General features: G+C 29.1%; 1 protein-coding gene across 2 annotated transcripts; it reads left to right on the top strand.

Moving 5' to 3' along the window:
* Positions 1-621: 621 nt before the first annotated feature.
* On the top strand, positions 622-11,753 carry LOC124932557. Of its 2 annotated transcripts, XR_007098760.1 has the most exons (3): positions 622-758; positions 8,218-8,396; positions 10,613-11,753. XR_007098760.1 is itself a non-coding variant. In XM_047473207.1 (2 exons), exons 1-2 carry the CDS (start codon positions 8,332-8,334, stop codon positions 10,863-10,865), a joined length of 318 nt encoding a protein of 105 aa, XP_047329163.1. In that variant the 5' UTR covers positions 8,127-8,331; the 3' UTR covers positions 10,866-11,753. The 2 variants fall into 2 exon arrangements, 1 of the variants encoding a protein (XP_047329163.1); XM_047473207.1 differs by lacking the exon at positions 622-758 and having other exon boundaries at positions 8,127-8,396.
* The last annotated feature ends 5,978 nt before the right edge of the window (positions 11,754-17,731 follow it).

Here is a 17,731-nt window from a genome sequence, read left to right as displayed (position 1 = left end):
AAGTTCAATCCCTGAAACATATATTTTCCTGACAAAATGATCTAAGTTGAAGCAGGGCGATGCGGTTGGCTGGCGCTAGAGATAAAAAATAAAATTAGGGTTAATCAATGGGAATTGTGGATATCACACAAATCCTAAAGAAATCGACCGATGGTGAATGACAAATTGCAAGGTATGTTTTGGAAACTCAAATTCTGTTTACCTCATGTACATACATGATAATGGATAAATCCATGGTTTGGTTTAGAAGTTAAGATAATTAGAACAAATAATGACTGATTTTGTGAATAATGACAAACTTTGTTCAAGACACTTGGAATTAGCATCAAAATGGGGTTATAGAAAGGAAACATCAAACACCTTTTGGCTAGATTTTTGGCAAATATGCTTGACATAACTGGAACCTAGAAGCTTACAATAAGCAAGATCAGTTTGATAATATGACAATGGAATGCAAACTGAGTTACATGCATCGATGGGTGTTCAAAACAAAACTAAAATTAGATGTGACAATGAACAGACATAAGGCAAGATCAGTTTGATAAATGATATCACCAAAAGAATGGAGTGGACTTTCATGACAACTTCTCACCTGTATAAAAAACAATAACAATTCAATTACTTTAAACCTTGACTGCATCAAATAAATGATTTTTTGCATCAGGTGGAAGTTAATAATGCATTCTTGCATATGGATCCAGACGAAGACATTCTGTATGCACCCACATGAAGGTTATAAAGAGGCAGAATCAAACCAGGTTTGTGAACTACTTTAGAGTTTATATGGGCTCAAACAAGCCTCATAGATAAAAAAAAAAATGCATGTCAAATTATGGATTTATCCAATCAAAACATGATAGCCTGATAGGGTAATTGTATCACTAAAAGCCAATGATACATTTACTGCATTATTAGTTTATGTCTAAGGTTATAGGTCTTGATAGGCCTGTTCTCATGGGACGGACTTAGCTCCTTAGTAGAAGAATTATAGTTAATTAGATATTGTTAGCTTTATTATAACTAGATGTAATTAGGGTAATTGTATCAGAAGTTATATGTTGAAAAACAAGACTATTCTCCCTGCTTAGGCTATTCCTTTTAAGATTATTTTGTTCTCATCTCTTTTCTCTTATATACCCTAGATCTGCTACATTTAGAAACACCGTATCTAGATGAGATTATGTTTGAAAATTAAATTTAGTCATATACTATAACTTGTGAGCATAAATGGATCACATACTTACTAAAGGATCTCCAAGACATCTATATACCCTTATGGTGTGATAATCAAATGGTCATACATAAATAGAGAATTACAAGTACTTATTCAGTATCTAGATAGTGACTACTACACGTTCCTGGTAAGTATTCATGATCATCTTCTTGGCACGAAAGCATGACTACAACTTGTTTCATAGTGGGTCTTGCATCCCGATCTTCTTCCACACACTGCAAAGCCACGTCTACCAAAACTTCCATCTTCGTCTTCATCAACTCACATCCATCTTTTATAGTCGGATCAACTATTTTCTCCAATCCCCACGAACCTGATATTCCGCTTATCATCTCGCCTTCTGTTTTAATGGATCTCATTTCATCTCTCACCCACTTTATTAATGATCCTCCTTCTTTCAACCCATCTGATATTCTCTTCCCCGTCACCATCTCCAGCATTACTATTCCAAAGCTATAGACATCAACTTTTGAGGTTATGGGCAGATTTAGAATCCATTCAGGCGCCATATATCCTCTCGTCCCTCTCACTCGGGAGAAAAATGAGTTAGATGAAGACGATCCTGTTCTTCCTCCTCTTTTTAGAAGTTTGGAGAGGCCGAAATCTGCAACCTTTGGTTGAAAATCAGAATCCAATAGTATATTTTGAGGTTTCACATCGCAATGCAAAACCCATTCTAAACATTCCTCATGAAGGTAAGCCAACCCTTTTGCAGTCCCAACCGCGATGTTAAACCGTTTTTCCCATGAGAGATTCTCCAACAAAAGGTTGTCACTTAATGAGCCATTTTCTACATACTCGTAAACCAAAAACCTATGCTTTCCTTCTACGCAGTAACCCCACATGTCTATTAAATGCATATGGTTAAGCCTCCCAATTGTGTTTACTTCGGCTAGAAACTCATCTTCTCCATCGATCCCATCGTTGATGAGCTTCTTGATCGCCGCGTTTCGTTGATCAGATAGTTTTCCTATATACACAACTCCACAACCTCCTCTACCGATCTCTTTTTTGAAACCGTCGGTTGCCTTCTTTAGCTCTTTATAGGTAAATCTCCGAAACTTTGTTGGCGGAGATTGAATCCAGTTTTGGGTATTCTCCTTTTGAGATTTGTTAAAAAGGACACAACAAACAAGGAGAATTAAGGTTATTTCAACTATTCCAAACCCGCCAGCAATCCAAACCACAAGTTGTAGGCTTTTGTTTTCGTTCGGCTTCTTGTATATCCTCGACTCGATATACCCCATCTGATCTCCCGAGCAGTTGAGCTTGAAATCACGGAAATTATTGGCGGTTGATGGAACCTTTATGTATGATGAACTAGTTAACTCTGGACTATGATCCCCACTAAGCAATAATGACTTTATGTAACAAGTGTAAAGTCCTGGACTCCTTCCCGAACTGTATTGGATTCCAAGGCATTGGCATGCGCGAATGCACGCCTCTTGACAACTTTCCAAACTCAACTTCTCCGTATAGTTCATATCAAACCCAAAGAATTCAACTTGCGGAAGTTCTATAAAATTGAACTTGAACTCGCCGTTTTTATCCTTTTCTTTGCAAAAGGGTTCGAATTCCGCTTCACATCCCAAACTCCAATCTTTACTATCTTTCATTTTGTAACCAGGCAAACAAGAACATTTCTTGCCACTAGCTTCACGAAGATCATAACTGCAAAAGCTATTAATCCCACAAACTCCATGAATCTTACACGGGTTCTGCAGGACTTGCCACGAAACATCCCAAATTTTACGTCCCTTATCCAAACTATACATTCTCACGTTTCCATCGAAATCAATAGTCAATCTCCTCATAACGTTGTCATCTCCATAATCCGACGCCTTGAAGTTGAAATTATCGGAGGATACAAATTTCCCTAACGAAGTGAACATGGCCGTTCTATTATTGTTGTAAGTGGACCTCCCGTTGTCCCAACTGTTCTTCCAAGGGGCAGGCCAAAAGACGCTAGTGAGTTGATCGCCAAATTTGTATAGAAGACGAAGAACATTATCGTTATCGAAGTAAAGCCTGTAATAGCCAGTCGAATAGTTGAACTCGCTTCTCGAAGAAACGAGTTGGTTACTTCGCAAGAGGGTTTGTTCCGGAAGAAGAGTATCGGTCGGAAAATCAAAGCTTTGCCAAATTGTATTTTCATCCGGAGTAATCGTGAGAAGGGCTAGGTTTCCGTTATTAGCGAGAAACAACCTGACTGGAGCGGTTGGGTTAGTTGAGGAAGACCAAACATTCATTTGACCGGCATCTGTTAGTACTATGTTTCCGGTTTTCGTAAGAAAGAGTTTAGAGCGTTTCCCATTGACTGTTTTGTCTCTGTTTGCTATCCAGACAAGAGTGTGGTTTCCGTCATTGAGTGGTTCGGTGAACCATATGGCGAAAATGTAAGCGTTTTCTCCTGTTGGGTAAAAACCAGCGGAGAATGAACCGTCGGGAGAGACTAAGATGTCTTTTTCTTGATTTTCGACGGATAGAGAACAACCTTGGCATAAGGTGCTTGATCCTGAACATGGTGAAAAGGATTTGAAGAAGAAAAAGAGGAAAAAGAGGAACATGAGAAGGGTGTCCATGATTCTTCTTGTTAATGGTGTGTGTATGCAGAACATATGGTTATTTATTTAAGTTGTAGATGAAGAATATGTGTTTTGTTCCATTTATTATTCTTCTATTGTAGAAAGAATCCAAAGACTTGATGACATTCTAGAGACATGACTTGACTTGACTTTTGACTTTGCCCAATTAGTTCTTGTTTTAATATGTAATCTAGATTAAATTCTATCATCCACACACATATATATTATACAAATTTGAAAAAAATCCTGAAGTATTTTAAGCGTTAAAATCAATGTTCCATGGAGGAGACCTTTCGAGTCTCATCTTGACTCAAACATATGCATCTCCACACCTTTCTGTTTGGGAACTTTTTTGGGAAAAACTTCTTTCGTTTCCTCGTCATATCTTTCAGTTTTTCATTCCATATTGATTGTGCCTCTTCACCACATTGTGACTCCTTTGATTCCTCACTAGTTGGCCTATTGAAGGGAGGAGGGGATTTGGGTAGTCCTATCGAAGATATTTAACCTACAAATCATTAAGTGGTAAAAGAACACATGTCTCGTTGGTATAATAACATTGGGTTAGGGTTTGGGTCGTCTCATTTAAAATATTTAACCTATAAATCATCGAATGGTAAAAAAACCACACCTCTCTAAAGTTTGGATTCAACCTTTCTATTAAAAAATTGAACTCTAATTATTCCCCCTCCCCGTCTACACTCAATTATTTGATTGTTGACTAATAAGAAAAGAAAAAAAAAATTATTCCCCCCTTCTACACTCAATTATTTGATTGAAGAAAAAAATGGTTGAGGAAATAAATGATTTAATTGAAATTCATACAAATTACACATAAATGGGAATTTGGATAGTTAAATATCAATAGATATTTTTAAGCATGATTAACTGATTATATTTAAATACATGTTATAGTCTTCAAATATATTTTCTATTTTTTCATCTTTAAATATTTTTCATGCTTATTCATTGTATAAATTCAACTTATAAAACATAATGTTGAAATGTTAAGCAAAAATACTACATCATTAGACTAATTTTGAAGAGTGAAATAATACAAGGTTAATAACTGAAAATTGTCCCAAACTTAAATTACATAAATTACCAAAAGTTATTTTATATTTTTTAAAATAACAAGGTCCCAAACTGCATTTTTTTTTTCTAAATACGTTCCAGCTGCAATATTATATTTGTTATATGCTGATTTCAAATTAAAAAAAAAAATTACAAAGAGATAAAAGAGGACCCTATCGGCAGATGAATAATTGAATGGACTGTATTCTAAATTTGTCTTTGCAACAAATTATTGAGTTCTTAAAATCTTGAGTTAATGATTGAATTTTTTTTATAAGAAACTGTGAGCATTATATATTTGATTTCCAAATCTAACTAGATAAAAATTTAAAATTTCATTTAACTGGTAATATGACATATTCTCCGAAAAAATAGATAATATATATTTTTTTAATTTAAATATTCTCTACAAACTCTACCAAAAAAAAAAAAAATATATTCCTGTATTATTAAATACTCTTATAAATCATACACATAAAAAAGATGTCTAACTTATAAAACTAATTAATTTGATTAATTATTTCTTAAATTTATTCTATATTTTACATTTCGTAAAGTAATAATTTAATTATATATAAATAAATCCATAAAATATAATAAAAATGAGTAAAAATGTATTTTTTTAATCATCAAAATAAATATAGTTTGTTTTAAATATTTAATATATATTTATTATTTTAATTTATAATATTATTTATTTGCCTATTTTTTATATTAAATATTATATTATTATTGATAAATAAAAATAAATTAATGTCATTGTTTAAAAAACTAATTATATTATTTTTATAAATATATTTTTAATAAAAAGTTTGATATAAAAATAATTTAGTAAAAAAACAAAATAATATAATAATAACAATCCTTATTCACACCAACTTGTTTTGTTATATTAAATTTGCTATTTATAAAATAAGAATAATATATATATATATATATATATAAATAAATAAGTATATTTTATTTATCCTTATCATATAAGATACCGCTTTGACCAACCAACTAAATTGATAAAATTTTATATTTTTAATAAAAAAAATTAAAGGTGAAAAAAATTACTAAGTATATCAAAAATACTGTATTACAATATATTAAAATTATTGTTTTTTAAGGTATACCAAAAAAAAAAAAGTAAGGAATAGTATTGATACCGAAACTATTGGTACGGTAAAAATATGAGATTTTTAAAATTTTAGTATATCCAAATATACTGAAATAGTATTTATAAATTAAAAAATATATACAATATTTATAAAGAAATAATTAAATATATTTTATATTAATTTAATTATAAAAATAAAATAATATCAAAATATAATTATACTATAATATTATTTTATATATGTCATCTCTACCTTACCGATTAGATTGAAAAAAAGATCTAACCAAACTTTAATTTCTTCGAGTGGTGGATAAAAGTGAAATTTGGTATCCAATTCTTTCCATTATTGTTAAAAAAATTTTCACAATCTCATCATTAACAATGGATAGAGTGTTTGTTTTCAACTTGGATAAAATGGTGAAAATATTGGTTTGCACAAATAATTGACTAAAGGAAAAAATTGAACTTATAAAAATATACCACCAATGATGAACTTAAATTGTTTTAGAAAAAATGAAAAATTATAAAAATTTATTAAATTAACTAATATTTATTATTAATATTATTATCTAACCTGAATTATATTATTAATTTATAAAACAAATTTGCATATATAAATATGATTAAAGACGATTCTGAATTTCATTTTATCGCCTCCACTTTACTCTAACTTTAGACTAGACTTATGTTTATTTGTGTTAACTTTAATTTTTTTAACTAACTTTAATTTTAACATTTGTTAGTTTTTACAAATGTTAGATTTAAAACGAATGTTTTAATTTATGATAAATATTTTTTTTTTTATCTTTGTGTAACGTTTATGTAGTAATTATATTAAATTGGTTTTTTTAATTTAATATATTTTTTAGGTATCAAAGGTATAATATCGATACCGTGCCGAAATTAAGGTATACGAAATCAAAGTAAGATAAATGTATATTTTTTTGTATACCGAAATCAAGGTAAGATAAATGTATGAATTTTTTATATACCAAAATTTTTGGTAAATTATAAGATATGAATAAAACATTAAGATATATCGTACTAACCCACCCTAAAAAAATTGATGAAGATATTATATATTTTTGTATTAATTTTTTTTGTTTTTAAGTTTTTTATTTGTAATATTGTTAGAATATAAGTTTAGTATGACATAAATCGTGTTTTATGATTTAGATACCAACAATATTTTACATTCATAAGATTATATTTTAATTAATGTGTTTTTACCTACATTCTGATTTTTTTTATTGTGTATAAGGAATGTTCATACGAACATTGTTCGTACTCATTTTTCTTGAAATACTCATCAATTCTCTCATTCTAGGCACGAAGAGATAACTTCAGTCTGTAGAGGGGCACGGACTTTTTTCAATTTCAACACATTCTTCTCATCCACTCTCTTCATATATCAAGTGGTTGCTCGACGTACACCTCATCTTTCAACATTCCATTTAGAAAGGATAACTTATTACGGGCGATCAAGGATGAGCTAAACATAAAGCCCAATCTAACATGACCTTAGACGAGGATGATAAATGTATTTTCCGCTCTAAACCGTCCCATCACTATCCCTATTTACCATCCCAACCTCATTCTAATTTGATGATTTTTTACTACTATCTTCGTTTCGTTTTAGAAAATTTCCGCGTGACACTATTTATATCATATTTTATAATACATAAATTATGATAAAATGATATTTTATATAATATATATATATATTATTATAAATAAATTAATTTATAAAATATTAAAAATAAATAAATATATTGGGATAATATATTTAATTATGTTCAGGACAGTCAGGACTACACTACAAATATCATCTCCATCTATCTTAGGTCAACTAACCATCTTAAATACTTACTATAAATTATGATTGTATTAATTAATTAATTAATTAATTAATAAATAAAGTGAATGAAATAATATTTGATTAAAAAACTAAAAAAACCTTTCTTTATTATCTAAAGAAAACGTAAAGAATAAAATCAAAATAAAATGTGAACAAATGAAAAACATTGAAGACTGAAAAATGAATTTGAAAGAGTATAGGATAGTTTTCATATTTGTACATATAATAAATGAGTAAAGCTTATCAAAATCCCCAATTCAGTTTTATAAAAAATATAAAGCCCTAATCTTTATCTTAATCCTAATATTCAAATTCTCCTCCTTTCATCATCATGAAGTCGAATTCTTACATGATATTCGAACAGGATTGAAGATCTACGCAAGATATTGAGGAAATGAAGAAGTTAAATCCATGATCTAAGTTGAAGCAGGGCGATGCGGTTGGATTTGGAGGTAAAAATCAAAATTAGGGTTAATCAATGGGAATTGTAGATATCACACTCATCCTAAAGAAATCGACCAATGGAGAAAGGCAAATTGCAAGGTATGTTTTGTAAACTCAAATCCTGTAAATGAAATATGTGTTATTTGTTCTTGATTTAAGTATAATCTTTTGTTAGTTTCAAAACCCACTCTGTTTGCAAGATCTTAAAGAAAGTGCATTATAGGAACTGGGAAATTATCTGAAAAATTATATTTTCTAGAATTGATAGATAATGACAGTAGAATAGGAAATTCTGTAATAGACAATGTTTACTCTTTCTGAACTGGTTTTCAAAAGATGCATAGAAGGTTACAAAAGCATAGACTGTCTCAATATCAGCACCCTCTTAGAACTAGAAATCGAATTAGCGCAAAATAAAGAAGAATTTGATTACTGTTTTTAGATAGTATACATAGTTGATTATCCCTTACATGCTAAGAATATATACTTGATGACTATAATAGATCTACTTGTACATACATGATAATGGATAAATCCATGGTTTACTATACTCTTATAGAATTCTGTAATATGGTTAAGACATGGTTTGGTTTAGAAGTTAAGATAATTAGAACAAACAATGACTGATTTTGTGTATGCCAAAATGGGGTTATAGAAAGGAAACATCAACACTTTTTCGCTAGATTTTTAGAAGTTAAGATCTAGACATCTATATACCCTTATGGTGTGATAATCAAATGGTCATACATAAATAGAGAATTACAAGTACTTATTCATTATCTAGATAGTGTGACTACTACATGTTCCTGGTTAGCATTCACGATCATCTTCTTGGCTCGAAAGCATGACTACGACTTGTCTCATAGTGGGTCTTGCATCCCGATCTTCCTCCACACACTGCAAAGCCACATCTACCAAAACTTTTAACTTCGTCTTCATCAACTCACATCTATCTGTCATAGTCAGATCAACTATTTTCTCCAATCCCCACGAACCTGATCTTCTTCTTATCATCTCGCATTCTTCTATTTTGGATCTCATCTCATCTCTCACCCACTTTATTAATGATCCTCCTTCTTCCAACCCAAATGATATTCTCTTCCCCGTTACCATCTCCAGCATTACTATTCCATAGCTATAGACATCAACTTTTGAAGTTATGGGCAGATTTAGAATCCATTCAGGCGCCATATATCCTCTCGTTCCTCTCACTTTGGAGAAAAATGAGTTGGACGAAGATGGTCCTATTCTTCCTCCTCCTTCTCTTTTTACAAGTTTGGAGAGGCCGAAATCTGCAACCTTTGGCTGATAATCAGAATCCAATAGTATGTTTTGAGGTTTCACATCGCAATGCAAAACCCATTCTAAACATTCCTCATGAAGGTAAGCCAACCCTTTCGCAGTCCCAACCGCGATGTTAAACATTTTTTCCCATGGGAGATTCTTCGAGAAAAGGTTGTCACTTAATGAGCCATGCTCTATATACTCGTAAACCAAAAACCTATGTTTTCCTTCTACGCAGTAACCCCACATGTCTATTAAATGCATGTGGTTAAGCCTCCCAAGTGTGTTTACTTCGGCTTGAAACTCGTCTTCTCCATGGATCCCATCGTTGAAGAGCTTCTTGATCGCTGCGTTTCGCTGATCAGATAGTTTTCCTATATACACAACTCCACAACCTCCTCTACCGATCTCCTTTTTGAAACCGTCGGTTGCCTTCTTCAGCTCTTTATAGGTAAATCTCCGAAACTTTGTTGGCGGAGATTGAATCCAGTTTTGGGTATTCTCCTTTTGAGATTTGTTAAAAAGGACACAACAAACAAGGAGAATTAAGGTTATTTCAACTACTCCAAACCCGCAAGCAATCCAAACCACAAGTTTTAGACTTTTGTTTTCGTTCGGCTTCTTGTAAATCCTCGACTCGATATTCCCCATCTGATCTCCCGAGCAGTTGAGCTTGAAATCACTGAAATGATTGGCGGTTGATGGAACCTTTATGTATGATGAACTAAGTAAATCTGGACTATGATCCCCACTAAGCAATAATGACTTTAAGTAACAAGAGTAAACTCCTTGATTCCTTCCCGAACTGTATTGGATTCCATAGCATTCGCATGCGCGAATACACGCCTCTTGACAACCTTCCAAACTCAACTTCTCTGTATAGTTCAAATCAAACCCAAAGAATTCAACTTGAGGAAGTTCTATAAAATTGAACTTGAACCCGTCATCTTTATCCTTTTCTTTGCAGAAGGGTTCGAAATCCGCTTCACATCCCAAACTCCAATCTTTACTATCTTTCATTTTGTATCCAGGCACGCAAGAACATTTTCTGCCACTAGCTTCACGAAGATCATAACTGCAAAAGCTGTTAATCCCACATACTCCCTGAATTTTACACGGTTTCGCCATTACTTGCCACGAAACATCCCAAATCTTACGTTTCTTATCCAAACTATACATTCTCACGTTTCCATCGAAATCCATCGTCAATCTTCTCATAACGTTGACATCTCCATAATCGGATGCCATGAAGTTGAAATTATCGGAGGATACAAATTTCCCTAAGGAAGTGAACATAGCCGTTCTAGTATTGTTGTAAGGGGTCCTCCCGTTGTCCCAACTGTTCTTCCAAGGGGCAGGCCAAAAGACGCTAGTGATTTGATCGCCAAAATTGTATAGAAGACGAAGAACATTATCGTTATCGAAGTAAAGCCTGTAATAGCCAGTGGAATAGTTGAACTCGCTTCTCGAAGAAACGAGTTGGTTACTTAACGAAAGGATTTGTTCTGGAAGAAGAGTATCTGTGGGAAAATCGAAGCTTTGCCAAACTGTATCTTCCTTCGGAGTAATTGTTAGAAGAGCCAGGTTTCCGTTATTAGCGAGAAACAACCTGACCGGAACGGTTGGGTTAGTTGAGGAAGACCAAACATTCATTTGACCGGCATCTGTTAGTACCAAGTTTCCTGTTCCAGTAAGAAAGAATTTAGAGAGCTTACCATTGACTGTTTTGTCTCTGTTTGCTATCCAGACAAGGGTGTGGTTTCCGTCATGGAGTGGTTCGGTGAACCATATGGCGAAAATGTAAGCGTTTTCTCCGGTTGGGTAGAAACCGGCGGAGAATGAGCCGTTTGGAGAGACTAAGATGTCTTTTTCTTGATTTTCGACGGATAGAGAACAATCTTGGCATAAGGTGCTTGATCCTGAACATGGTGGAAAGGATTCGAAGAAGAAGAGGAAGAAGAAGAACATGAGAAGGGTGGCCATGATTCTTGTTAATGGTTTATGCAGAAGATATGGTTATTTATTTAAGTCTTAATGGTTTATGTAGAAGATATTGTTATTTATTTAAGTTGTAGATGAAGAAGATGTGTTTCATTTATTATTTTTCTATTGTAGAAAGAATTCACTGTAGAGACATGACTGACTTGAGAATTGAATCAAATATATTTTTGTTTGACTTTGCCCCCCGTGTGTTGGAATTGTTCTTGATTTAATATGTAATCTAGATTCAATCCTACTAGGGTTTAAGAAGATTGCTTACCACTCACAAGGATGGCATGGCCAAGTGTCTCAACCAACCCCATCGGAAACTAGTGGTTGCATTTAAGAGGGTGACTTCGACGATTCCTCAGTCCTCACTAGTAGGAGGGTTTGGGTCGTCCCACTTAAGATATTATGAATCATGAAGTGGTAAAGGAATACATATCTCATCAAGTGGTAAAGGAATACATATCTCATCGGTATAATGACATTGAGTTTTGGTCGTCATAACCTACAAATCATCAAGTGGTAAAAAGAATACATGTCTCATTGGTATAATAACATTTTAAAGTTTGGGTTAAAAATCATTCTTCCACTTTTAATTGAATAATATCCGATAAGTCAGCGCCAAATGTATATAAAGGGAAGAGATAGTATCAAATTAGCCCACATTTTCTACATTTTCTACTTTTTTGCTCTTCTATTTTAACATGTGGCGCTGTCTCATTGGATATCATTAAATTGAGGCACTTGTAAATATATTAGAAAATTTGGTAAAATTTGAATTTATGTTTCAATAACCCAATTTAATTATTTGTGGTTAAAATTTTTTAACTCCAAAATGATATTAGGTATCAAAAATCAAATGATACAAATACAATTAACTTTTCACATTCTTAGAACTTATATTTAAGTATTCAAAATTTCTTTTATGTAGATCCAATTATAAAACATTAAAAAATTAAATTTATTTAAAGTTAACTTAAAAAATTCATTTATAATCACATCTCTAGATTCAATTACATAAATGTATTTAAAAGATATTTTCATATAAGGCCAATTATTCACTTGGAGGTGTCTTACAAGTTACAACTTCTTTTTTCTTTTTTTATACATAATGAAATTAATCCCAAATCAAAATAACAATATTTTTTTTTTTTACATTTTTCTTAAATTTGATTGTGTGTCTTTAAAGTTACACTGAAACAATCACATGAGTAAATAGTTTAGATGTGTACAATTTCAATATATTGGGCCCCTTTCTTTTTTTAAAAAAAAAACTTTAAAACCAAAATCATGTTTATCATCCAAACAAATAGTAAATTGCATTAGTATTTATATCATAACTTTAATAAATTCTAAGGCATTATAAAAAAAATTAAAGTGAAATGAATTGAGCTTTATTTATAAAAATTAATATATATATATATTAAAAAAAATTGAACTCTAATTATTGACCAGTAAGATTGGAAATAAATGAGGTGGTTGTAATTGATATCGAATTCAAATTATTGGTCTTAAAATTCATACAAATTTTAAATAAACACAGATTTGGATAGTTAAATATCAATAGAATTTAAATACATTTTCATAGTCTTCTTCAAACATATCTTCTATTTTTTCATCTTTAAATATGTTTGGAGTTGACAGTATAAATTCAACTTATAAAACATATTGTTGAAATGTTAGGTCAAAATATTACAACATTAGGCTAATCTTGAAGAGTATATATAATAATACAAAGTTAATAACTGGAAATTGTCCCAAACTTAAATTAAATAAATTGTCAAAAGTTATTTTTCTAAAAAGTTTCTAACTAAAGTGGTTTAGTAGAATGAGTAACTTATATACTGATTTCAATATATATAAAAATAATAAATAAAAAAAAAAGAAAGAAAGAGGGAATTACAAATGATAAGGCCGAACCCGTGTTGCCTCTCAAATAAATGTCGAAGTTTGGGGTGCCTTGATCGGAATTTTAATTTTTGTGTTTAAAATAATAAAAATAATTTGTACTAGTGGGCAGACATTATAATAACATTAAGGAATTAATTTAAATATTGTTGAGAGTTGAATTTTTTTTTTAGAGTTAATAGGCAGCCGACTAACTCGCTTCACCTAGTTCACTATTCTTTTTTTTTATTGACCTCGAATTAAAAAACAATTGCTTATGATCATTTGAAAAAATGTTTTAAAGTTGGAATTTGAGTAAAAAAAAATTTTTTGTTGAAAATGTTTGATTTATATGAATAATGTTTTTAATATAACATTTTTTATCACTTTTTTTAAAAATAAATATAGAGGGTCTCATATTAATACTATTATGATTGATATGAATCAGACAATTAAGTTTCGATAGACAATCCACTATAAAATAATCGAGAGAATAACTCAAATAAGTATTATTCCTTTAAATATTTTATTATTATTATTTTGGTTTTCAATTTTTTAGTTTTATTTTAATAATATATTTTAAAAAATATAACTTAATAGAGTGATTTGATAGAAATAGTCGATCTAAGAGATCAAAATATCACGAGTTCGATTTTCACTGAAACGTTTTGAATAAAAGTTAAGGTTATATCAATTCTCACTGAAGTGCTTTGAATATGGAAGTTGAAGGTCATATACGTAGGGTGAAAGACTAGTTTTCTATAATTAAAATTAAAATAAAATATATTTTTAAAAATATATATAATTAATTTTATTAAATAATAACATTATAAATTAAAATAATAAATATCTATTAAACCTATTAAAAATGTCAAACTTTTTTTAATAAAATATTCGGTATATATATATTTTGAATAAAGGAGAACTAACATGACACCCACAGTCATGGCCCCCGCTTAAACTCTCCGTGACCTTTTGGTCTCTTAAGCTAACTCTTACCATTGAGCTACTTTTTGTCTCTTAAACCGACTTTTTTTTTAATAAAAAGTCTGTATATATATAAATTGAAAAATAATGAAAAGTCATTTAAGTATAAACACAAATATAACATGAAAAAAAACTATAAAACATGAAAATAAGAATAAAAATACGTGGTCCAACCAATTATCGAGTTCGTAGACTTTCGAGAAAAACAAATCATCTTTTGATCTAATAATAGATTTTCCAAACGAATCTAAAAGCGTGTAATAATAAAATTATACTCAAGATATGATACATGTAAGAAAATTTAATAGGGATATTTTTGTAAGGAATTATGTGTCATTGAATAAGTGAATTACAAATATTATAAGAGATAAATTTTAATATTTCATTTCACTGATGAAATAACATACTATTTCCCAAAAAAAAAATATCAAAAAAAAATTGTCTACAAAAATTTCCAATATTTATTATTACTTATATATCATGAGCATAATAAAGACAGGTCAAATCTATAATACTAAACAAATAGATTATTTAATTTACTCTATATTATACCATTTTTTAATAATAATTTAATTATTATATTTTTTAAGATTATAAGATAGTTCATAATAAAAAGTTAAATTAATTATTACAAATATGAAAATAAAATACTAATATTTTTAACACAATATATATTTTTTATAATTTTTTTATTAGTGTATTAAAATTATTAATTATTCTTTATATATATATATATTTATATATATATAAATCCATAAAATATAATATAATTATGAGTAATAAATATATTTGTAAACATCAAAATAAATCTAATTTGTTTTAAATATTTAATATATATATATATATATTTTATTTTAATTTATAATATTATTTATTTGTCCATTTTTTTATATAAAATAATAAATTATTATTGTTATATACTCTTGGCCGAAAATTGAATGACACATAGCGAAAATACACAGTTCATGAGAAGGAGAGGACAGTGGTCGTGCATTGTCTACGCACGTGGAGTACTACTTACTCGGAAACAAGTTAAAGGTCCGAACGGACAACGTAGCCACAAGTTACTTCCAAACACAAAATAAGCTAACTCACAATCAGGTTAGGTGACAAGAATTCTTAGTGGAGTTCGACTACACATTGGAGTACAAAGTGGGGTTACCAATTGTGTAGTTGACGCATTGAGCTGTAAGGCGGAGTTGACCGCCATAAGTCCACTCAATGCCGAGAATAGTGGAAAGTTAAGATCACTTATGGCAACTTATGGCAATTCAGGTAGAAGATTGAAGAGTATCGATCCAAGGTCAAGGTGAGGACGGCCACGACTTAGGTGGGGAGAATGTCATAGCCTTTTTCAATTGGGTGATCAAAGCCCAAAGATATCAAGACCACAATGTACATACTCTAGAAGGTTTTAGATTTTGTAGGCTTTTTCTTTTAATGAAACTCTTTAGAATTCTCTAGGAGTTCCTAATTCTAGATAGATGATAGAATTCTCTAGAATAATCTAATGATAAGAATGATCTAAAAAGATCCCTCAACTCGTATATAAACAAGTCTTGGTCATGAATCAAACACAAGAAATACAACTTCATATTCTCCAAGCGCCTACTCTCTCTAATTGTTCCTTCTTCTTGCATCTTCTAATAGGATAACTAGCTAACATTGAAGTAATCTAGTCTAGTGCCGAAAATTATTCGAGTGATTGAGTTTTTGCCATGACATATAGATGTCTTGTTACCGAACTTATTTCACATGTTTACTTTTTATTTTATATTCTGGAAAAATAGCACAACATAATTAGTTAATAAATATATATAATTTATGTTTTAAGATTATTTTATATATTAAAGATGATAAACTTAGAATGTAAAATATGAGTAATAGCACGAAATGTGATTGGTATTAGAAATATACTGGAAAAGAAAATAAAGAATTCTACAAGGGATTATGTTTTTTTTTGGAATAAGTACGTTAATTAGAGACAATTAAATAAAAACTAAATAAAAGAGTTTTTTCAATCTCTTTAAAAAAATTTCTTAGGAACAAATTCAAATTAGAATTTTCATGTCCAATCCTACACTAAGCTTATTCTCAAAATTATGTTATTAATTTCTCTCGACAAATTTTCCTTATATAATTTCTTTATATATTTAATTTTGTATTTATAATTTGTCATAAATTTATAATAATAAACAATATTGATAAAAAAAAATAATAAAATAAATTTATTAAAATTTATAATTAATTTTATCATCATTTTCTCTGAAGTTAATAAATATATAATTAATTATTAAAAAAAAGTTAAAAAGTTAAAAAGTTAATATCATTTTCCACTGCTCTACATTTTCTAATAAAAATGTAATTTTTATTTTTAAGTATTATTTTTAATTTTTTTATTAATATTCTTTATTATTATAAATTTATAATATATAAAAAATATTAATAAAAAATATAGAATAAAAACACAAAATTATATATATAAATAAATTATATTAAAAAAATCTAAATATATAAAATTAACCCATACACATCAATATTTTTTTACATTCTTTAGAGTGAAATTTAAATATATATATATATATATATATATATATATATATATATATATATATATATATATTATATATATAATTCACTCACATGTCATAAGATAATAACCAAAAATATTTATTTAATATTATGTATTTATTTTTATTTAATATAATTAATATAAAATTTTTATATGAAATAAACTTTATAAGGTAATAACCAAAAATCAAACAAGTTTATTAGAATATTTATTTAAAATGATTATTTAAAGTTACTTTATATTAAAAAATTGAATAATTGTTTTTATAAATATTTAATTTAGATAAAATATATTTATAAATTAATTAATAATTTTTATTTAAATTTACTTAACTTTATTTTCTATATTTATTTATTTATTTGAATTATTTAAAATTTAAATATAATATTAAATAATATGATAGGTGATAGTTGGATTTATGTTGTGTTTTAATTTGTATTTAAGGTAATTAATACAAAATATTTAAAATGAAATAATTTCAGAATTTAATTTATATTATAAAAAATTAAAATGTAAATAAAAATTATATATATATTAAAGAAATTTTATTAATATAAAATAAAATATTTAAGTAAAGGGTAATTTTGGTATTTATATGGATAAAATTATTTATTAGATATATGATCTGATATTTGAGTTTTGGGATAAAAACTGGGTAAAATCTCAATAACTCATTCATCAAACAAGCCCCTTGTTTGAGTTTGAGTGTTGAGAGGAA

The sequence above is a fragment of the Impatiens glandulifera genome, chromosome 3 (genome assembly GCF_907164915.1).
Source record: "Impatiens glandulifera chromosome 3, dImpGla2.1, whole genome shotgun sequence".
NCBI lineage: Eukaryota > Viridiplantae > Streptophyta > Magnoliopsida > Ericales > Balsaminaceae > Impatiens > Impatiens glandulifera.
The sequence above is the reverse complement of the archived record's forward strand: the minus strand, read 5'-3'. Positions and strand labels throughout refer to the sequence as shown.

Excerpts from the sequence above, each read along its gene's own strand:
- LOC124932557 (XM_047473207.1), top strand. The coding sequence starts at position 8,332 with ATGGGAATTGTAGATATCACACTCATCCTAAAGAAATCGACCAATGGA. Across the intron at positions 8,397-10,612 it reads GGAGAAAGGCAAATTGCAAG|GCACGCAAGAACATTTTCTG; the intron begins GTATGTTTTGTA and ends TTTTGTATCCAG.